The 24,458-nt window shown below is 40.1% G+C and overlaps 2 protein-coding genes across 3 annotated transcripts in view; both read left to right on the top strand.

Moving 5' to 3' along the window:
- LOC120106722 (sterol 3-beta-glucosyltransferase UGT80A2-like) overlaps positions 1 to 13,843 on the top strand; it is a 50,173-nt gene extending 36,330 nt beyond the window's left edge. For both annotated transcript variants that reach the window (XM_039119766.1, XM_039119765.1), the window contains exons 12-15: positions 4,853 to 4,900; positions 4,992 to 5,141; positions 13,384 to 13,507; positions 13,581 to 13,843. In XM_039119766.1, coding sequence (XP_038975694.1) covers positions 4,853 to 4,900; positions 4,992 to 5,141; positions 13,384 to 13,507; positions 13,581 to 13,711 — 453 coding nt within the window. In that variant the 3' untranslated portion in view covers positions 13,712 to 13,843. The remainder of the gene's footprint in view (positions 1 to 4,852; positions 4,901 to 4,991; positions 5,142 to 13,383; positions 13,508 to 13,580) is intronic.
- Positions 13,844 to 22,373: 8,530 nt separating this feature from the next.
- On the top strand, positions 22,374 to 23,694 carry LOC103723297 (GATA transcription factor 1-like). Its single transcript, XM_008814177.3, has 2 exons — positions 22,374 to 22,820; positions 22,903 to 23,694. Exons 1-2 carry the CDS (start codon positions 22,608 to 22,610, stop codon positions 23,476 to 23,478), a joined length of 789 nt encoding a protein of 262 aa, XP_008812399.2. The 5' UTR covers positions 22,374 to 22,607; the 3' UTR covers positions 23,479 to 23,694.
- Positions 23,695 to 24,458: the final 764 nt, after the last annotated feature.

Raw genomic sequence — 24,458 nt, 5'->3', positions numbered from 1 at the left:
ACCAATAGAGGATATCTTCGGAGAAGAGAAAGAGAGCGAGCAGGGGAGGGAGGGAGGAGCGGCGGCGGAGGCCGCGGGGAGAAACAGGGGATGTGGCTGTGGCTAAAAAATTTGAGAATTTTCAAGTGAACTTGGCAAGCGATTTGCCGACTTCACTTGAAAATTTTCAAATTTTTTAGCTGCAGCCGTGTCGGCCTTAGCTGGCGTCCGCCGCTGCTCCTCCCTCCCTCTTTGCTCGCTCTCTTTCTCTTCTTCTCTGGCTTGGGCAGCGAGCTTGTTTTAAAGCCGGAATTGTATCGGTGAGCCACCAATACGGCTCCGAACGGGCGAAACCGTCCGGTTCAAGACGATTCCACATTCCATGCTTCCCAGACGGTTCCGCATTCCATGCTTTTCAGACGGTTCCGCATTCCATGCTTAAAAATCACGAAATTTAAAAGCGGTCGACTTGCCAACTTCACTTAAAAATCACGAAATTAAAAAGCGGTCGGACCCCTGTTTTGAACGAAACAAGGGATTCGGACGCGGCCTTTGCCTCCTACCCAGGCGCCGGCCTCCGCCACCCTTCTCTCCCTCCCTCCCCTGCTCGCTCTCTTTTCCTCTTTCCTTCTTCTCCTCCTCTGGCAACAGATTTCATTTTTGTTGCCAGAATCGTCCCAGTCTGCCATCGGGACGGCTCGGTACGATCGAAACTGCCCGGTTCTGGACAGTTCCGCCAACCCTACCCGAAATATCATAATCAGTTGACAATTTTAGAAAATCACAACTATTACTATCCAACTCAAGGTTCGCCGTCTTGGTACTGGACTCCGGACTGTCTGGTACCATTCTATTACAGTATCAGTATACTGTATAATACGAGATGGCGAGGCGTACGGAGTGTCGGTATGATATGAGACTGTATATCAGTTTAGTACAGTATGCTTGGTATGATATGGTATTGATCGGTACAACAAAGCTTTCCACTTAGCTACCTCTTTCTTTAACCGTCTGAGCCCTCTCTCTTCTACCTAAGTTTTCTATTTTGGATGAATTTTCTTCCTAAGGATCTCTTTGTCAGACTCTGATTCTCAACGGTGCAAGTCTCAATCCTTATGGTGTTAGAGGATGATTATGGTTCATTATTTACAGATTTGTTGATTTCTTGACTTGAGGAAAAGTAAGTGTTTGTGTAGCTCTACTATTACATCGTATACATTTTAATTATTTTTTGAACTATTTTAGTTTCACATGAATATGAAAAAGATAATACTAAAATCCTAGTTTTTTATTAGTAAACATGTCTCTTGCTATTCCCTAATTTTTCTTGTGCATGCAAAATTCTAATACTTTATTTTTAATTTAAATATGAGATGAATTAGACTGCATGAAAGAATGTTGGACATAGGTTCAACAAATATATTATTTTATTGAACATGTTGTGATGTATTGTGAGATCAAACAATTAATATTATTATCAAATAAAACTTTAATATTTTTAGAGTAATTTGGCTCCTCAAGAGTTGAATCCTGGCTCCATTCCTGCTGTACATGTACATATATATACAATATGAATGTGTGTACATATTTATGATATGTATATAGATATATATATATATATTTATGTACATAATATATATGCATATATATATATATATATATATATATATATATATATATATACACATGCATACACACATATATATATGTACACATGCATACACACATATATATATGTACACATTACACACGCACGCGCGCACACACACACACACACATATATATATACATACATACATACATACATACATACATATATATACATATGTGTGTGTGCGCGCGCACGCGTCTATATGTAATGTATGTATGTTTGTATATTATGTATGTAGGTATATATATAATGTATGTACGTCCATACGTAAGGATGTACATAGGTATATAATGTACGCATGTACGTATCTGTACATATGTATATATATAATGTGTGCGTATATGCATGCATGCATTTACAAGAAAATCATATATGTTTGGAGATGGTTAAAGGTTAGTAGTTTTGAGCTGTTGGCTTCCAAACAACATAACAATTGCTACAGCAGATGTTAATACATCCATCTGAAGAGTTCTATGCAGCTTCATTTGCAGCACCCACGTTCACTCACAAGGAACAATACAGCCCCTTAGAAGTTTCTTTATGCCGAGTCATGACCAACTGTATACTAATATCCATATTTAAGTGCAGGTTCAGGTACTTCAGGCTAAATCGAAGGATGTAGGTAACAGGTGGATTTTTATGGTACCTTCAGAGTTTTTGAACACGAACACTTGTGGAACTTGACTTTGCTGAAAATTTCTATCAACTGACTAAAACATTGTTGTTGGATCAAAATTTAATGATTTCAATGTACTTTTTAATGCTTAAGAAATCTTCAGCACTATTATGTTACACGGCATGATACACTATTTGGTTTGTTGTGAGTGAAGGTGCATTGTAAATGAGGTTGCAGCAGCTGACTTTGCAGCAGGTAGACATGTCTGTGATTGAAATATTTCTGTTTGGTTGGATCAGTAATAGATGTTGTAACCAAGGTATGCTCAATTGACCGGAACCGCTCGGTTCAACTCGTACCAAACCGGTGCCGACAGGCACCGATATGGTACAACATATAAATTCGGTTCTGTACTTGAACCGATTGGTTCCGTACTTGAACCGTGTTTGGGGAAGAGCGCTCGTGCGTGCGCGAGCTGGGAACCGGGAGCGGTTTCCTGCGCTGGAAACTGCGCCCGTGCAGGATTCCCCGTGTTGGAAATGCATCTGCGCATGATTCTCCGTGCTGGAAACTCACCCGCGCGCGGTTTCCTGTGCAGGGCAGCGCACCCATGCGGGCTAGCAGCCCTCGTGGGCCATTAATACCATAGAGTGGCATTTAATGCAACTTTGTGGCATTTAACGCGTCTGCACGTGGACATGCGCGAACGTGTAGTTTTTTTTTCCTCGTCTGCGTGCGGACACGCGAACGGGGAATCACGCACCCGCATGCGATTCTCCGCGCTGGGAACCGCTCCCGCGGCCAATTCCCCAACAGGGAATCGCGCCCGTGCGCGGTTCCCTGCGCATGGTAGCGCGCCCACGTAGGCTGGCAGCCCGCGCCAGCCCGCATGGGCCATGTAATTGCACAACGCATCCGCACGCGGATGCGTAGTTTTTTTTCGCGTCCGCGCGCGGACGTATAGATTTTTTTTCCTCGTGGACGCGACGCATGCAGTTTTTTTTTTCCGCGTTCGCACATCGCGTCCCCGTGCGCCTCCGGTTAGGTACCGGTGAAACCGGTACTGAATGGGTACCGTACTAGTACTGGTGCCCATCGGTACGTCGGTGCGGTCGGTACGGTCGGTCCGGTGAACCTTGGTTGTAACTATTGTTTGTTGTTTGGAAGACGGCAACTAAGAGGTACTATCCTTTCCTTACCATTTTATCAGACACCTAGAAGGCATCAGTCCAACCCATCTTATAGATGACCTAAATCAAATGGATTGAAGATCTATCAAGAGGTCCTTGTTTACCATATTGTAGAACATTTTCTAGGCTTTCTCAATTGGTCGGCAAGCCTCCATCCTTGAATTACATTATTGTAGGGGATCAACAATATTCAAGAAAATTGAAGACTACTTCTCCTCTTCTTCATTAGTGGCCAATCAGAGTTCTGGGCAAAGGAAAGAAGTGCCAGAGTAGTTGATCATAGTTGCTGGAATGGCTTATTGGATTATTGGGGTGGAGGAATGGAGCACTGAATTGGTCAATTAGGGCACTGGGATGGCCGATTGGAGCGCCGAAGTGGCAAATTGAATTGCTGAGACAATCATTCTGATAGTTGGAGTGTTGCTGAAGTGGTCGACGACCAATGAGAGCATTGGAGAGCATGGGAAGATAGCTCAGATCAGGTCCTTCAGGAGTGGGAAGGGAGAGGAGTGAGATGCTTGAATGAGGTCAGAAGAGGTCTGACCCATTTCATGAGGTGCTGCTCTTGTCTTGCTGTCATTTAGACTGCAGGTTGAAATGCTGCATTTGAGCCTGATTTGTAACTTGAGTTGCCGTGGCTCACTGACCTGCAGCCAACCAGACATGCTTGGTTCCCTACTGCTTGCATCTGGATTTGCAGATGAATTGAGATACAACCAAACAGATAGGCCCTTATTATTGCTTTGGGTTAAACCAGCTATTGAGTCTGACATATTCATGAGCATTGTGGCTCATGATAAACAGGCTGGAAGATTTCACGAAATTGGCTGAACAAAATATGAGCGGGCTTGGACCGGTGCCTCTGTATTGAGGGAAGGGGAACTTTACATAATAAATCCTCTAAATTTGCATGGCAGATATTTTATTGACAGATGTCCTGAGTAAGCTACTTCGGCAGCAGGTTGAGAGAATCTGAATTTTTCAGTTACTAGTAGTGATATGTCAGCATGAATTCAAGATATGGGAACCAGACATCATTAATATTGACATTCTTCAACAATCTTTGTGCAATAAACTTTGCTCAGAACTATTATATCTTGTTCTAAGCATTTCCTTGGTCACTGGTTCATGCAAGATTATGGACTCTGATGCATTTGACTATAGATTTTGAAATCTAGCGAGCTCCACGTATGTCTGAAGTATGGATCATGTTCAATACTAACACATCTTTTGCTTTGGAAACTTGCTGTGTAAATTTTTCTTGACATATTTGTATCTAAATCATCAATATCTGCAACTATTTCATTTATTTCCTAAACTAAGCATTCTTATTATTATAAGTAATGGTTGGTTTAAAGTCGGAGATCTCTTATTCTAAACCACAGATCATAATTTAGCTGTTTTTTTTCAACTCAGGTGCATCATGGAGGTGCTGGAACGACAGCTGCTGGCCTAAAGGCTGCGGTATCTGCCTTCTCTTTTTTTTCTGGGTCCCCTTTACTAACAATATTGAAACATAATTACTCCTCAAACACTGATGTTCTATGATGTGCAGTGTCCAACTGCTATTGTACCTTTCTTTGGTGATCAGCCTTTCTGGGGTGAGCGGGTACATGCTAGAGGGTTAGGCCCCCCACCTATTCCTGTGGATCAATTCACACTGCCAAAGTTGGTTGACGCAATAAAATTCATGTTGGATCAAGAGGTAAATATTGCTGCTATCTTATTGCTCTTTTATTTTAGTTCATTCTGGATCTTATAGTGTTTTTTGCCTTCTCTTAAGATTTTTTTTCTTTGGAAGGCGCCGCACGGGTGGGGTGGGTGGGGGAGGGGAGGGGGTCCGCGGGCGCGCACCGGTGTTGTTGGGGGTGCAGCATATATTGTTTATATTCATTTGAGATATTGTGGTAGAATGGTGAAAGCACATGCACAAGCAGTAGAAATAACCTAGGGTGCTAACTCATATCGTATATCCATTTCACCTGGTAATTTTTCCGTAGGCTGTTGACCAACTCAGATATTTAGTTCTGTTCTTCATCATTTTTAGTAATGTAAAAAGATTTTGTGAGATACCATTATACTGTTGGTGCAGATATTTTGCCTTAAATATAATTAGATCTTTGGTCATCCTTCATTTCCAATACTGATTGATATTCTTGTTAGTCGATTAAAGTAGTAACCATTAGAATATTCTAGTATATCGGCAATTTATGCGAATCTCGTATAGGGCCATATATCCGAACCCAAGGAATGTCGAACTAGCCTGAACTGTCGGGTTTGGGCGTGTTGAACCTACCTGGTGCGACACCAGGTCGGTTCGCCTGTTACATTTGGTTCTGGCTCCGTACCGACCAAAACCCATATAGAATTGGCTGAAACCCATATAGAACCGATCGGAACCGGCTAGCAAGTGCTCGAACCAGTCGGTTCGGTGCAGACTCGGTGCGAACCGGCCAATTCGCATCGAGTCAATCCGGTTTCAAACATTCTGGCATGTAGCATTGTAGCACTTCGCTTGATGCTTTTTAAAAGCATCATGTCACCTGTTGGAAAGGCCGAAGCAGCAGCGATGTGGATCTGCCGACCAGGAGGGAGTGGAGTACATAAGACCATTGTTTATGAGACATAGTCGCGGGGTGGTCTTCGATTTACTGGTGAATCTTAGTTTACGCATACTGCACAAGATAGGGACCACAGTGCACAATCTGCTACAGTCTGCAAGGATACGATTGCATATAGAAGACGAGCTCCTCAAGGCCATTTAGGAGGATACGATGCAGCTGCAGATGACTTCGCACGTGGAGTAGGATCCATAGATGTATCAGATTCTGAGTCGTATACCGGATCTATTATCCGCAGCCATAGGCAGCCTATGACCCATATGGATACCAATATGGATATGGTGCGCCTGAGGCATCTTCCGGTGGCTACTACTCTACGCAGTCCGGAGCATCTTACGAATTGGATTTTGCTGCCGACATATTTAGATAAACCTCTCCACAGCCGCATTATCAGCCAGAGGACATCTCAGTGCCAGAGCTTCAGTGAGAGATCTGAGATTACTTATAACCCGGTGCGCGTTCCTAATGGGATGAACGTATAAAAACCGCTTGGTTAAGGAGGTGGGTTGATGTGCCTTCTGACTACGCTGATGATCTGGATTTCTACGAGAGGTATCGTCACTCGACCTGATTTTGGATATTAGTATGTATGTTGGACTTTAAATGTATGTAATTGATTGTATTATTTTTTAATTTTCATGTTACTACTTGATTTGGAGATATTTTCTGTTCATTTTATGGTTTGTATCATTTTAAAACAATAAGATGCATCGTTTAAGTTACATCGGGATCATCGAAACATCAAAAATTATCAAAAAAAATCAAAAAAATATCAAATGAGACTTAAACTCATTGAAAAAGTTCAAAAAGAGTGATTACCAGATAAATTTTTTTGAAAACTCTAAAAAAAAATTGGGCATGTTGGTTTGTGAACCGGCATGCCTTATCTATACCAGTTCAGTATGGTATTGAACTGTACCGGGCGCCGGCTGGTACGGATCTCGGTACTGGTTCGGCGGATCTTGCCTGGACCTCTATCTAAGCCTTCTCAGTTCTTAGATCTTTTGTGGCAATCTCTAGGCTGATTTTATCCCCCCACCCTTAGCATCCAAAAATGAGAAAGAAACACAAAAACTTCAAGGAAAAAACAATAGTAAAAAAAAAACTTTTTGCCCTCCTCTTTTGCAAATCATTCCTCTTGAAGTTGTAGATCATAAAATCTAGTACTCTAGTTCTTTCCACTCAACATGAAATGCTAAAAAAGGGACCACAACATCTTGAAAGTTAAAATCTTAGGAGTCTATGAAGTCATTTAGGCGGACAAAGTTACCTATCTAGTGTAACATATATACCTAGATATGTCTATATGTATCTATTTATGCATTAATATATTCAAAACAGAATCACATACATGCACGTTAATAAGGACTATTTAGTGATGGCCTGAAATGCACGAGAGCCCTTTGGATAGACTAGATTAGGGTTCCAATGAAATTGGACGATTGCTGCCTAAATCTCAGAACAGGACAGCAAGAAAGTTGTTATGAATTTATGAATGACTCAAGGATTAATTGTTTGAGCTAGCTTTTTAATGTTCGATATCACAGTTATCTCGATGATTGTGAGTGGCCAATATTGAAAGGTGATATCAATTTATCCAGGGCAACAAGATTTCCGAATATCAGCTGATTTAGCAAAACATGATTAAGAATCAACCTATATGTAGAAAATTGTGATTAACAATCCACTTCCCTTTCCTCACCATCTTTCTATTTCTACCCATCTCCCTAACAAACTTATATTCTATGTCCTGGAACATTGATGGGAGACTAGGTCTCTAGGAGCAGATGGTGTCAGTGGTACAGTAGCTATTCTGTGAAAATCAGTTTTGTTGAGCAAAATTACTTTTCTATTTGAAGCTATTCTTTTAGCGTTTAATTTGAAAGATGCCCGGAATTAAAAAAAATGACCTTGGCTTCTACAACTTTGTCGTTGCCACCCTCCAAGGATGAGTGAATGCGTACCCTGTGATCTCTTCAAGTACGTCAACCACTGAACTTTTGCAAGCCATAGACATCTCTATCTAGCCCAATGAGATCCAACTTGTCCATGATATCTATAATGAGTCGTAGTGAGCACCTCATATCGTCTCTCCAGCCCCCACCAATCGTCTGATGGAGAACTGAAGCCTAAAAGATAATTCTTAATACAATTTAATATGATTAAGATATGTTGGCCAATATTTTATATTGGCCATTATATCAAGATATAACTCAGTATAAATGTGTTGACACTTTTTAATATAGCAAATCAGTGGATGCCCAATATTGGTACAGACCAGTATCTCGGCCGAATATGAAAGCCTTTGCTCAAATAGGCTGCATATGCCCATAATAGGTGAGTTACTTTGATCATCTATTAGGAGATCAGGATCTAGATCTTAACGGGTATCTTTCTTGACTTGGATTGGAACCCCTATTGTGATATGACTCTTGTTGAACATAAATGTATCTGTATGTATGGGCCAGATGGATGGAGGCAGGTATATAGCTCACATTCTCTATTGCTACTCCCTGCTAGTGCCATTGTCGTACAAAGGGGTCTTAGCGGTAAATTTGTATACCTTGCTTCTCATGTAAAAAGGTGCCAACCACAGACGAAGTACCCTTGGCTTTGTCTTGTTGTTGCCTGGGATCATGCTAGTGCTCCACGTGGATCCTCTGCTGCCTATGTGGTTTGTGTTTTTGGAGTGCCTGATCGCTGACATTTGCTGTCATTGGCATCAAAGCCAAGAACAACTTGATTCGATCCTTGTGACCATCAAATCCCCTCTCTCAGATCTGGAAATTAAAATGAAACAAAATGATATAGGAAGTGTTGGGATGATTGCTTGGTCTTGATTCTTATCGATCTAATGGCTCAGTATTAGATCATTGGACCTGCTGGTGCCAGGCCTGCCATGGAATCTTGTGAAGCAACAATTATCCATGATTCCTTTCTTTCTTACGCAAATCATTTTTTTGATCTAGGCTTCATCAAAATCTGGCATGAACTTGGTAGCCAATGTTTCTGGCAAGGGCTCCGCAGATGCATCAGTTGGAAGCCGAGAAGACATGTTATGTGGTGGTTGGAGGGCGGGGCAGCAAGCAGCAGCTGTTTTGCTTGTTGCTATGCAACCACACAATTGGGGAGGATGATGAAGAGGGGAAGAAAAGCTTGTTTAAGTTGCCTTGACCTTTTTCTATATGACCTTATATTTCAAGAAGGTTGGGGCATACCATTTTCTGTATCATGTAAGCCTGATAGAGAGATGGTTTTGCATGTGACATGCAAAGGCAAATAAGGCTTAAACATCCAGGACCAAATGCAGGACTGCACAAGCCTTTATGATAGGCCAATGCTGTCTGGCTGAAACTTATCGATTGGTCCAATATGGATACTTATAAAGAAGAAGTTGTGATAAGTGCAGTAAAAGAGAAGAAATATGTATCATGTCATACGTAGCCAGCTGGCCAATTAATTAAATAATTATAGGACTCGTAGCTAAGCCCATCATTGTGGCATTAGTGTTCATGGTACAGCAATGTGTGAGCAATAACAGCCCTTTTACTGTTTTAGTTCTCTATGCCATCAAGTAACAAGTAATCTAAAAATAGAGGAAAGGGCTGCATAAAGCAAAGTAAAAAAAAATCTTTTATTGACTGCTAATCTACCTCGAGACATACTAGGACCCAACATCAACAAATGACAATGAAATGCACTATTGGTTGCAGTTCTTCTTGATTCGCTGGAACGAATGATATCACGGTCTGCTGTGCCGGTACCTGGCACCGTAACGGTTGCTCGGCGGCACGAGTCGGTACGGGCCCGCGTTGTGCCAGGCCTATACCGACACAGTAGAGGAGGCAGGGGAGAGAGCGATCGGAAGAGAGAAAAAGAGAGGAGGCCGGCGGAGGCTAGTACGCGGGCAGGAGGCGGCGGCCTCGATCAGTCCCTGTTTCGTTCGAAACAGGGGTCGGACCGCTAAAAAATTTTGCGATTTTTAAGTGAAGTTGGCAAATCGTTTGCCGACTTTACTTAAATATCACGAAATTAAAAAAAAATTAAAAACAATTAAGTGAAGTTGGCAATGAGTTTGCCGACTTCAACTTAAAATCTGCAAAAAATAAAAAGGGCTCCTTTTGGGCCCTTGTTTCGAGCGAAATAAGAGACCAGAGGTGGAGCCCCGCTTCCGCTCTCCCTAGCCTTCACCTGATGACGGCGTCTCGGTTTGGTTGCCGGAACCGTCTCGGTAAGCCGCTGGCTCGAGACGCTCCGAACTAGGCGGTTCGGGACGGTTTCGCCGACCATGAATGATATAATTCTAAAAGTCTGAAACGAAAGTCCATCGTCTCGGTACCGGATTCCGTACCAGTGCCACAGTAGCACAGTGTTAGTACGGTGCGGTATGGTACGGAATTTTTTGGTATACCGAGAATCGGTACGCCACCGGTACGGTACAGTGCGCTCTACCGTACTGTTCGGTTCAGGCCGGTATGGCATACCATGCCTGAAACTCTTTCTCTCGATTAATCACTCGAAGCCCCCCATCATGTAAAAACTTGATCCGAACACCTCGTAAGCTGATTTTGAGCTATTACATTCTCCCTTGGTGCACAATAAGAGATACTGTTATGCTATTGCATCGTGTTGTTTGGCATGTGGGTTGGTAGTGGTGGTTGGGGGTTGGTTTGTAATGGAGTGAGCTGAGACCATAAGGAAAGCCCTTAATCTTCAAACTTCTATTTTTTCCCAAATATGTGGAAAACTCTCTAATTCTCCCTTACGAAGGTTAAATAATGTTGCCAAACCCTATAGGTCCTGCTTTTTCCTTTTTTTTAGAAATGTGGTGGAGTTGCCACCATCATTGTTTGAACCGTGGACCATCCTGTGGGGAGAGGAATGCCAACCAGCTGAGATAAAGGCTGGTTGTCATCCTGCATGTTATTACCTTTTTGATATAAGTTTTTCAATTCTTAGATCTTTGATTTAAGAGTATTTTGTCAGTTTAGTATCTGGCATAAAACTTAGGTTCTAGGATTGATTCTAAATTTCTTATGATGCTATTAGCATCAAGTTCAAGATATGGAAATGTGATAGGGAGAAGAGTTTTGGTTAATCTTACGATAATAAATGTTCTGTTGCTGCGACTAGGTCTTAAAGTTACAGGAGACCAGAGTGGCTATCAGTGGTGATGAGATCAGATCTTCTCCAGTCACTGAACAGGTCCAGTGTGCTGTACCTGTCCAGTGCAAGCACGAACTGGAGATAATCCAAACTTGTTGGTGACCAAGAAAATCTGGTGCTAAAAGTGGTGAACAAATTTGAAAATTCTTTGGCCAATGATGTCATTAACTAATGAATGCACTTGCTTAGAGGATTTATTTTGTTTAGAAGTTATGTTTTTTAACAGTAGGAGGAGGAGAAGGCATGGTGGGTGGGAAGAGATGATCTACTGGATTACTGGATCACCTTAACATGTTTACAAAGTTGTGACTTGTGAGTCAACTTTCAAGTATTGATACAAAATTTTTATAATACTCTCCTACTTCTCACCTGTGTTTGACCATCCTACATGCATCATGTTATTGCAATCTTGTGAGAGTAAGACAACTCTTGATAAACCCTAGCTAGTTTTAGAACAGGTTAGGTCTGAAGACTGAAGAAGAAAGAGTTCTCAGATCAAGGTTAAGGATGAATTGATGGTGAGATATTATTTTTGCAATGAAAAGTATTAGAAGAAATGTTGTTGCTAGTTGATTAATGATTTAGAGAGGAAAAGGAAAATGAAGCCTTCAAAATCCAATCATTGTGGCTGTGCGTAAATGCATGTGCTCGTGCTTAGGCATGCTTCTTGTGCATTTGTCCACATGATTTTCTTTTTATCTGGAATGTTCACATTTCATCAATCAAAATTTTGTTTTCATGTTTGGTTTCAAACTGATCAGATCTTTCAGAGTGAAAAGAAGAGAGATTGATCTATTTGCAAATATTTTTGAGAAAAGATCCCAATGCAGGTTAAGTATGAACTAAAGGTGAGATGTTATTATTGCAAGAATATATATGTTAGAATAGTAGTGCTAATATGTGGGTGCCCATGCAACAGCCTAAGAAAGGTTGGTTCTAGCTAGAAAACTGTGGGGCCGACATCGATGATCCACGCCATTGGATGTAATATGTTATCTATTAACTTTTTATCATTAAAAAATTGTGGTTTAGAGATCCCAATCTTATACATCCACCGGTCAAAAAAATTGCATTGGTTGTGCCATTTAAATTGGCTATTTTTTACCAACGGATGTGCAAAAAATGCATAGGCTAGGGTTCTCCAAATTATATGATTTTTGAAAATAACTAGTCTGGAGATAGTATTTATCACACAACTCAGATCTTCGGTGTTGGGCTCCTAATCGTCCAATTAGGATTGACTGACCTTATTTGGGTTATTATGTGGACGCGTATATGTTAGCTCTACTCTATATATTTGTGTATCGGTTCGGGCCTGTTCGGCTCGAAGGAAGAGGAGGAGAAAACATCAAATTATACTTCAAATTATTAAAAAAATAAAAGAAATTGATGACGAGGAGGAAGAAACTTCAAATTATACTTAAATCATTGAAAAAATTGAAAAAAAAATTGATTACCATTAATTCAAACTTAAGAACATTGAAAAAAAATGGCATGGCGGTTCGGAACTAGCATGCCATTGCGTACCGCGTGTCGGTATGGTACCAAACCAATACCGTACTGAATCGACCGTTGACCGGTACGTGACTTGGTACCGGTTCGGCAGACCTTGTGTGTACGTATACCGGTGCATATATGCAAGGAAGCAATATTGATGTGATACTGAAATCTCTGAAAAGAAAAGAAAACAATAAATATGAAGACTTCCCTTGGAATACAGGCCATTATCACAATAAATGTCCTGGACAGAGATATATAGGGTAGTCGATTCATATTATAGAAGAGGTCAGTGAAGTCTTTATGGAACATCAAATAATGATGTCACTTTACAAACATAGCAAGATCTTCATTCTGTATGGAGGGTGGCTAATGTTATGTTAGCAGAAACTGCTTTTGGAAATGATAGAATTGCAATATATTTAGGGAGTAGATGTAAAAGTGGTTGTGATAGCATTTATCTCTTCCCAATGGAATCAATGATCCCCCCCCCCCCTCCCCAACAAAAAAAAAAAAAAAAACAAAAAAAACAAATATAAGCAAGTTATGTGAGAATCGAAAGCCTGAGTTGTCTTTTTCATCTTTCACTTTCAGGTGGGATTGCTTTAACAGAAAGAAGTAAACAGACTGAGTGAATGTATTTTTCTTTTTATAAATTTTCAGGTGAAGGAACGGGCTGTTGAACTGGCGAAGGCCATGGAATCAGAGGATGGCGTGACTGGAGCAGTGAGAGCATTTTTTAAACATCTTCCTCAAGAATTGCCGCCTCAAACTCCACCAACATCAGGTTTCATCGATCCCATTCTTGGCCCTGTAAGGAGATGTTTTGGCTGTACCTGATTCTCTTTCTTTTCCTGTAGGCACCCATAAACTGTCATTTTATGCCTTCGCAAAACAAATTCTAACATCAGTGCCTCTTGTATCATTCTGTGTCATCTTGTTGTCGTATTATATCGTGGGCCATGTCATTCCACTGCAAAAGAGAAATTAGAGTCAGATTATTGGTTTCTTCATTTTATGCACTTTCTTGTTCTTGTAATAGCTGGATTTGTTTAAATTAAAATACGAATGGAAAAATTCAACGGATTTTTCAGAAGTTGGAGTGCCCCTTGTCTTTCCTGCATTTGAATTCTTTATAATTTCAAAAGTTATGGTTTCTTCTGTTCAAATGATTCTTACTATATGCATATACCTAGTAATTGGCCTTGGCAATTTGATTCTGGATCTTTATGCACTCGTACATGAAATTATGTATCATCTACTAGTTTTTGTTTCTGGATTATATAATTCTAATATTGGTATTGCAATTCAGCTCTATGGGAAAGGGGAGCAGAAAATTAAGGTGTTGCCCCTCATCACCTCATGGTAGCAGATTATACATCTTCCCAGAACTTATCTCACACTGTTGAGCTCTAGGTAAGTAGTTTGTGAGGTGAGCAGCTAGTAAATCAGCTGAACCGAGCCCACAAACTAATTTTGAAAAATAGACCTTCGTTAGAACAAATAAATAATCAAGTTGTGAATCTGGTGGATTCTGCGAGGATTCACTGATGGGCTGTAGGAGGTTGGTTTTCAGGAGAGAGCGCATGATGAGTTGTTTCCGTGAAAGTGGTGTGTTCTGACATTAAGAATATCAGAATGTAATTTGTGCAAGTGGGTTTGTTTGACATATGGAACTCATTACATTAACTAGTTAAGAAATGCTTCCCACTCTTTATCTTGATTAACTTTGATTTTACCTCTGCAATTCTCTCTTCTAAGCAGAGAATCTTTATTTATTTTTTTAACCGCAAAGTTTAGATTTACTTCAGAATCTATTTTGAAAATCAAAAGTTCAAGGATAGAGCCAACATGCTTAACATATTAAAATTAGTTATTGTGGAAATAAACAGAACTGTTGTACAAGACTTATTTTTCCAGTAATATCTTTAATGAGTAAAGATAGAAATGTTTGACAATTCTGTACGTATTTCAGTTTCTAAATTTCAGCAACAGATTGACTAACTAAATTTCAAGTGGAGCTTATACCCAGGCCACGGTTTGAAGATTACGTTATTATTGGTTATATGCTCTGATTATTTTTCATAGGAGTCGATGAAATCTTTTCCCATGATTTTGCACATTGAATTTAAGGTAGGTTTGCTATTTAGATATTATTTTGTGTAATGCTATGTACGCCAAATCCTATCAGGTACTTTTGTCTTTGTAACTAGGGAATTATGTTGTTTGCTGGATTTTAGGGGAAGAGAAAGGACTTTATAAATCTGATTTTGTCAGTCTTTATTGATTTATGTGTGAAATAAAGTACTCAAACAGAGTTTTACTGGGACAACAATCCAATAAAATCCAAAATTGAGTTTTATGGAACATTCATGCATGCCTTTCTCATTTTTTTAATTCTTTTTCTCTAATGATCTCAATTACTATATTTTTAGAAATCAAATCTGCATTCCTCTTTAACTTTCGGGTTCAACTTTCACCTTATCTCCTCTCCGTGCCATTTCATCTCCAATTCGTCGTCTCATCTCCTTCATCGGCTTCATTCTTCCTCATCTGCAAACCCTTCTCCCTCCAAGCCCAGCTCTTCACCTGCCTTCTCATTTTCCTTCACTTCGTTTGGTTCTTTTTTCTTTTATTTTTTTGAGCAATAAAATCGTGGCCATTGAAAATCTTCTTTTGGGTTCCTTGTTCTTTTGTTTTTTTGACTATTTCTAAAGTTTTCCCAACTAAATGACAAACTTTATAAAACAATTTTAACTTTGACAAGTTAATTTTAGAAATCAAGCTTTATGAATTTTTTTTAAAAAAAATTATTTAGGAAATCCGGCAGGATTAAGCTGGATTTTCTGTAGAAATTGGTTCTATTGGTTTGTCCAGCCCATAGTGTTCTAAAGGTGTGTCCTAATTTTAGTCTAAATCTCATCTATGAGCCTGGCTTGCGGTAAGAAAGGAAAAAAAAAAAATCTTCATGGATTTTCTTCTTCCTTAGGATTTTTGATGAAAGGTGTTGAACTGATAGTCTGATATGGGTCATCACTTTAATATGATATATATATATATATATATATATATATATATATATATATATATATATATATATATATATATATATATATATATATATATATATATATATATATATATATGATAACTTAATTGTATATCACCTAAAATTATAAGGGTATTCATGTAATTTTGTATATTGAGGTGGGTATATATATATATGTGTGTGTGTATATATATATATATATATATATATGTGTGCGCGCGCGCGTGTATATATATATATATATATATATATATATATATATATATATATATATATATATATATATATATATATATGTATGTATGTATGTATATATGTATGTATATGTATATGTATATATGTACATACACATACATACATACATATATATATATATATATATATATATATATATATATATATATATATATATATATATATATATATATATATATATATATATATATATATATATATATATATATATATATATATATATATATATATATATGCAAAAGATCTAAAAGATTCTAAGGTATACTGCATTACTTTCTCTACTTTCTGCTGCTATTAGTCTTCTTGTATCATCGATAGAGTTTGGATTGAGTCACATTTTATATGATGCTAGTATAGTTGGAAGATATTATTTTGATTCTTTAATTCTGTAAAAATATCTATGATATTCATAGTCCATAATCTATGTGACTAAATATGCCCACATGAGTCCTTCCACGCTCCTTGAATGGCATTTTTGCTAGGCTGAAAAACGAAATCCAACTAAAATGAATTACAAATACTATGATTGTACCATAGTCTATGCCTCCTAGTCTCCATAGAATATGAATTAGATTTGCTCCAAACCTCATCTAAAATGCTGTATATTAGTTGAGTTTTTTTCTGTATAAGTACCAATATCTCTTCAATGCATAATAAATGTAGAACTAAACATATGCTAGCACAGTTGCACGGGTCCTTGAGCTCGGGCAATTTTGTTACTAGTATTTGAATGTATTTTTTCTGTATATATATATATATATATTCAAAAGGGTTTTTCTAGTATTGCTAATTTATTTTCGGAAAAAAAGCAGTTTCTGTGTGTTTAGGTATATTTCTATAATATAATTTAATAGAGGCAAGTCGAAATTGTTCTTACAAATGTTTGAGGCAAGAAACTATTGCTACGAGTGTTAGAGCGGTGCCATACATGCCTTGAAACGTAGTATGGTACTCTTACCGATAGCCGTTACAAGAGACGAAACTTTATATAACAATAAAGAATTTTTTCTTCACATCCCCTCAAAAAATTATTCAACTCATATTAAAATATTTTTGATAGATTAATAATTTTATTATTATTATTGAGAATTTTAGATTCATTCAAACAGCCTGCAGCAAAATATGCCTGGCTTGCCGAGGGGGCACCATGGATCAACCGTAGGTCCAATTGTAGCTATCCAAATAGTAGGGTTGGCCTGCCCCGTAACTAGATTTATGACACGATCGACTTGCAGCATGCCAACAGCCCGTAAATTTAGTAGTACTTTCTTTCCATTGGGCTTTCTTCCATCAGAAAATATTCGATGCGAATAGGCAGGATGGCCATGAGGATGTAAAAATACTTTGTTATATGTTTTCTTCCTTATCTTTTATATGATAAACTTCTCTTAAGCCAAACGAAAAACATTGTTCTCTATCACAATTTATTATCCCCAAAAATTCTTGCATGAAGCTAGGATTGTTATGGTGATGACTGAAATGCAATCTAGAAAAGAACAGAATTTCGGGTTTGCAAAAAGTAGGTGCATGTTTAAACAATGCGAATAAGCGGACAAAATGTGTAATATTTTAGTAAACTGATCTAAGGATCTAGGGAAGGACAACATTTTAGAAAACCGGGAAGAAATTTAGAAATTATGGTCGATCCTTTTATAATATTTTACTTGCTTTGAGATAAAGCAGTCGTCCGCTTAACCAACCTACGTGGGGAGGCAAAAAGTTACAGATGCATTTGGAGAGCCTTTGAGGTTACGTCCAGAAGTTCATGACCCTATCACTCGGCAAGCTATTCTTCGTTCCTAGTTTGCCGGCGTCTCTGGGCACCATCCGAACTTGTGACTACCCTTCTAATCTTTTCTATGACCTCTGTGATCGGTTGCATTAGTGGACAGGAGTCCAAGTGTGAGACCCAGCCCAATTAAGTCTATCTTGGACTAAAGTCGGTAGGCCAACGGACTTTAGCCTTTGATCCAAAGTGCGATCGAAACAAAGGATCGTGATCGTGATTCTCTGCTTCTCCCCATCAGTTGACCTGCTAAGCCACCATAATCATGGTTGCTGGGATTTTCCGCGTGGCCGTTCGAATGGCCGCCGGCCGTTGGTCGTACACAACCGCCACCAGAATCACAGACGGGGGAAATGACATCGAGCCTATTCCTTTCCAAAGTTTTCTTTATATCTCCCTTCATTCATCGCAATTGATCTCCATTGAGCTTCCTCTTCTTCTTCCCTCCCTCTAGCAGCCGATGTATCACCACAACCGAGCTCCGCCACCTCCAAATTCACTTCCTTTTCTTTGGATCTTGGTTACTCTATTTTTTCCCTATTCTGAGATCCACTTTGCCCATCGCAAGCCGCCGCTTGACAATCGGATCAAGCTGCCCTTGGCCAAGATCCACCATCTCCGCCACACACCAGTAAGTTTCACCTCCCTCCTCTATTCTTTCTTGAGTTATCTCCTCTATTTCGGGCAATCGAAAACGTCCTCGGCTTCTCCCTTTTCGCCGGCCCTCGCAGCTGCTGCTGACCACTGATGGTGTCGTCGGCTGGCCATCAACCACCGCCTCTCTTCCCTGGCCTCTCTTTCTTTCCGTCTTCTTCTTCTATCTATATATGTATATATATCCTGATGTGATCTTATCTCTCTAGATCAAGCCCATATTTCGACTAGATTTAGACCTTTCCCCTAATGGTCGACCCGAACCACTCGGACCGAGCTCGTGATCAGGATTAGACCAAAACTTGGACTGAGATCGCTCTCTCTCTTCTCCTTTCTCTCTCTAGGCAGACCCAGGGATCTAAGTTCAAAAGCCTTAACTCCCTTCACTTATATCCAAGTGGACCCCCGAGGTGGACGCCCTGCACTAGCCCAGTACCCGGGCAGCATAACCTCAGCTTTGTCAGGTACCCCCTAAAACTTGATTACCCTTAATCTTTATTGAGCCACTTAAATTATAGCTCATCTTAACCAATCCAGTTCACCTTGCTCAGACCTACCTAGGTAGTCGGGTATTATCCCATGATCGATCTTGCTTTTCTTTCGTTCAGATTTGGGTATGAGGTCGTATCTCTAATAATATTTTAGTTTTTGACTTTGCTTGGCTTTTAAGATATTAATAAAAATTAATTATATTTTAATGATATTAAAGCAGGCGAACCTAACCCGTTTAACTGGAGTGGAATTTGAAGTGATATGAGGTAAGTAACAAAATACTTCAAAGTATGTTTTCAAATTTTTGGTAAAATGATAATTAGCTTATTAAATTTGATTATGATATTTATTTTATACTTGGTTAAATAGGTCAGGCATATTATTGTTACAATAATAATTATTTTAAAAGATGTTATGTTATGTGTTATGCTATAAAATTTAAAAAATATAAGTGGACAAATTATAAAATTTGTTATATATATATGTGTGTGTGTGTATTCTCATCACGGCTATAATCTAACCCCGCCAATAGAAATTGTTTGTTGGCCTTGTTGATTTGTATCTGAGAAATTAGTTTCAACACCAAACCACCGGTGATTAGAGTAGCGGTATTTGGACATCGAACCACCTGCTATTAGAATAGTGATATTTGGCACTTTGTGCATTCTGTATCTGATCCATGCTATTGGGTTATGTGGCCATAGCTTGATGCTGGATTTCTAGTATCAGTTTATGAAAATATTAGTTAATTTCAAAAGAGATATATGTATTATTCAAAAATTAATTTATTTGCTATTTATTTATTTAGCATGCTTAGACCTTAATTTTGGGTATTATGTTGCTTACTAAGCTAATGTATCTCATTATTTTTTTTTTCTATTTTTCAAATTCTGAATCATGATTATTTGGGACTTGAGGCAGTGCGCTAGATCTTTTGTAGATATTCGTAATTATTAGACTTCTAGTTGAGACTACTTTAGTTAAAACAATTTATTTGATTTTGATTAGTTTTGGTTTATGTTACTTTCGAATAATTGATTATGAGAATGATTTTGTTTAGATCTTGATTAAATCAATTATCGAAAATCGAAGAATTTTTATTACCATTGCTTTGTGATTATTATAACTTGATATGTAGTCTTACATGCTTGCGCAGTCCACCCTGCAGGAACGCACCGTTTGTTGCGCTCTGGGCTCGAGGCGTGGTACCAAGATTCCAACAGGAAGATGTTTTGCATCGATACTCTGGAAGCGAAATCTTCTTCCATTTCGTTCCTTCCATAGGCTCTAACTCAGTGCCATAGCCATGCAGTCCCATGCAGGTTTCATGATTTTTTTGGGTATATCTTTCCTCCATACCCTCCACAAGCTCTCCACGGAGTTTGGGACGTGCGGAATACTGAGCGTCTGAATATTTTTGCCTTAAAGAGCACTTGCAGAGTATCTCTTCTTCGGAGATGCATAGTGGATGTTTCTTTTCCGTAGGTTGGCTGCAGTTAGGATTTTGTTTTGGTTTACAAGCCAATTGAAAAGCTTCACACGTTCAGCAGGCATTTGAAGCTTCCCATTAATCTTTTCGAATGCAGATTCAATGCCCCCATGGCAGAGGAAGCTGTAACAGTTGCCGGCCGGAAAAAGTTTCGGTCTGCTGACCATCTCCTAACCGGCATGTTCGTTGAGGAAGCAAGGCTCGCTGTGCTGATTAGATGAAGCATTTTCTGAAGGGATTCTTCACCTCTTTGAGTCAAGGGGCATGTAGAAGATTTGTCCTATATCTGCCAATCCGAAAGCAGCACTCTGTACTGTGATGAAATAGATCTTTGAGTGGTGTTTGATCTGCCCACGCATCCTGCTAGAAGGCAGTTTGGTTGCCATTTCCAACTTTGATCCATGAGCATTCGGCGAAAAGCCTTCTAACCTTCTTCACACTCCTCCAAGTGGTGGTTGGTGCAAATATTGTACTTTTGGATGTTGTCCGATTAGGGAGTCTCTTCCGTGTAGTATACTGTCTTTACCGGCTTTCTTCAAGTTTTAACATGTTCTTTAAATTCATTTAAATTTAATCACAAATACCATAATCAGCTCGTGGTCAATCCCAATAGATCCGTGCTGCAGTATCCCCTATCCCACATAGGCTATGAGTTGGATTCGCTTCGATATCATTTGTAACAATCCAGAACCTTACCTAAAAAGACTAATGAGAATATATTATTTGGATTTCTTAATTCTATATAAGTATTCATGATCTGCCCAGTAAATAACCGATGTGAAACTAAATACATGCTCATACAGATCTTCACATATCTCTACGAACGCTTGACTAGAAGGCACTTATTACATGTTTTGAGATTAATAATTCCCAATCCTCCCACCTGCTTGGGCAGAAGACAAGGTAGTGGCACCCTTGGCAGGTTTTGCTCCCTCTCCAAAAGAAAAATTCTCGACGTTTTCTCTATTTTTTAATGACTAAAGCTGGTATGAGGATCGATGACATCAAATAAACTGGAATTAATCCAAGACAAGTACCAATCTACCATCAATGGATAAAACCTTGTTCTTCCACATTGATAGCATTTCAATGTTTCCTTCTTTGCGCTCCAATAAACTGAAATTTTTTGCGTTTCATTTTTACATCTGATAAATATGAGGATGGTAGAAAATTGTTTTCTTCTTTTCCTCCTCGGTTAGCACTAGATCACAGTGGATGCGACATAAATAAACATGCCTCTGGCAACAGTAAAAATTGACCATTCAGTTGAATACTCCCCCCTCCATCCCCACTTTTCCACTGAACTCGAAGAACCTAGCCTATTAATATATGTTGCTTCCTTCTTCTTTTATTCTTTTTTTTTCCGCTGCTGCTGCTTTTAGCAAATGTCTCATGCATGTCGGGTACAAATATACAAAAAAAATCAAAAAATAAGTCTGCTGCTTCCTTCTTATCTACTCTAATCAAAGAGGTTGATGGAGTTACACCAAAAAGAAAAGAAAAAAACAAGTTTGTTCTACAACTTTCAGAATTGAAAAAAAAAAAAAAAAAAAAAAAAAAACAGATGAACGCCCTACAACTTTCATGGGTGAGCTTCTTAACCAAAAAAAAAAAATCTTTCTTCCAGCCGTATATATTTATCATCAATATTTCTTCATGTGGATTGAACCAGAGTCAAAATCCTTCGAAATACAGAGATGGTGGGCCAGATGACTACAACCAAGTTGAATGGCATGGTTAAAGATCGATCACATCTGAAAAGACATAAAAATCCTTCAAAGTAATGTAGCATTTTCCGAACCACCAGAATGCACGGGATCCACACAATTCTATGTTACTATATAGACTTTTTGGTAATTTAACCAACAGAGGGTTCGGTCCCCTCCCACAAACTAAGAACCCTCGTCAGCCCGGTAAAAACCCCAACGCCATTTCTTCGGGGAACGCTAGAAGTTTGGAGTTAAAAAACTAGAAGCAGAGAGGAGAAAGAAGGAAACAGGAAAGGGAAAAATAACAAAGGGAAGAAGGTTTGTTAAAAAATAGAAAAAGAAAACAAGAAAAACTCTTCTTTGCACCTTTATCCTCTCGTTTCTCCCACGGTGAGGTTAGTAGCAAGCGGAGTAGGAGACGAGAGAGGGCACTGGGTTGTCTTGGAGATAGTGATGGTGGATCCCCTCGAAGAGGCGCCGGAGGGTGGCCTCGCCGCCGCCGACCTCCTTCTCCTTGACTTCCCCTCCGACATCGAGCTCAACCCTCCCCCACACCGCCGGAACCCTAGCCCCATGCCCCCGTCCACCGCCGGAGGGCTTCAGGACCAGTCCCTCCTTGATATCCTCGAAGATTCCGCGGACATCCCCGCCGTCGACGGCCTTCCGGTTAAGCATGCCAAAATCCGATTTTTTTCTGCTTTGTACGGTAAAGGTTTGATTTTTATTTCCTTTTCTGGGGGTTCTATAGGGCCTGGCGGCGGAGGGAGGAGGAGGAGGAGGAGGTCAAGAGGAGGAGGAGCTGGAGTGGCTGTTAAACAAGGACGCGTTTCCGGCGCTGGAGACGTCTTTTGAAATCCCCACCCACTTGCGGAGCAGCGGCAGCGGCGGGACCGGGAGCAGCGGCGGCGCCTCCTCCGGGGCTGTTGCGGGGAGAACGAGCCCAGTATCGGTCCTGGCCGCGGCGGCGCCGTTCAGGGTGCCGGGGCGGCCGAGGAGCAAGGGGCGGCGACGGAGGGTCCTGGCCAGGGTGTCGCCGGCGCCGGTGGCGAGGGAGGCGAAGGACAGGCGGCGGTGCCGGCACTGCGAGGCGGAGGATACGCCGCAGTGGAGGGCGGGGCCGGAGGGACCGAAAACGCTGTGCAACGCGTGCGGGGTGCGGTACAAGTCCGGGAGGCTGGTACCAGAGTACCGACCGGCCGCCAGCCCGACCTTCTCCGCCGCCATCCACTCCAACTCCCACCGACGCATCATGGAGATGCGCTGCCAAAACCTCACCCGCGGCCGGCCCCGTCCGGCAACTCCCGTTTCTCGGCCGGCGTTGTAACCCAACCCGGAAAACCCTTGGGAAATGGCCTCTTTTTTAATCCATATTTCCTTATTTTCGAAAACTCGCTTCTTTTTGTCCTTTATTAGTAGGCTTTTTTCTAAATTTGAGGGAGAATAAAAGGGTTAGCTTAAATGGTGTTTATTTGTTCATTTATTTCTTATACGATTAAAAAAAAAACAGAGAATATTAGCACCGTTGGAGAGGGGTTGGGATGATGGCAACGAGGGAAGGAGTCAAAAGAGTGCGTTCAGGTGATAGGGTGATCAGAACCGTTGGTGCTAGGTTTTCCTTGTTATCCTACCACCCAGCTTCTTCTTGTCACTTTTGTTTTGTGGAAAAAAGAAATTGTACTCTTTTTTTTAAGGTCCCGCTGTTGACTAGGGTGAGGGATGAATGGAATGGTCATACATACATGGGATGGTGCCTTATGGGGAAGGGAAACGTTACTCATAGTTTTTCAAATATTTGAAACATGCCCGTTGTCTTCTTTTTCGTCTTAGTTTGGATTGTTTTCGTTATGTGGGCCAAGTGATTGTTATTTTAATTTTCTGAGATTTTATATTTAGTTTTCTATAATAAGCTAGCATGATTGAGGATATAAATATCAACCAATGTGCACGCGTGGACGGCAGTATGGATTTGAGTAAGGAGACCAGATCCAATTGCAGACATAAGCATGGATTCTGGCATGTTCGTGCGTACCAATTTGCGAGAAATTATTTCGTGCACTATATGCACCATATGGTCGTGCACACCGTCAATCACAACCGCTTGTTGCTATACCAATACATCGTGATTGATGAATAGGGTCTATAAAAACAAGTGATTGAGATTGGGGATGCGCGCATCCACGTGGTGCATGTAGTGCAGGGAATAATGTCCCCCAATTGGCTCCATTCTGTCCACCAAGCTTAATTTGGATAGGCTTTGGGCTATGTTTGAGTCGGACTTGGTCTCTGTTGACCAAAGAAATGGCA

Source organism: Phoenix dactylifera, unplaced genomic scaffold (assembly GCF_009389715.1).
Source record: "Phoenix dactylifera cultivar Barhee BC4 unplaced genomic scaffold, palm_55x_up_171113_PBpolish2nd_filt_p 000611F, whole genome shotgun sequence".
In the NCBI taxonomy this organism is placed as follows: Eukaryota; Viridiplantae; Streptophyta; class Magnoliopsida; order Arecales; family Arecaceae; genus Phoenix; species Phoenix dactylifera.
Note: the sequence above shows the minus strand (reverse complement) of the source record. Positions and strands in the feature narration are given on the sequence as shown.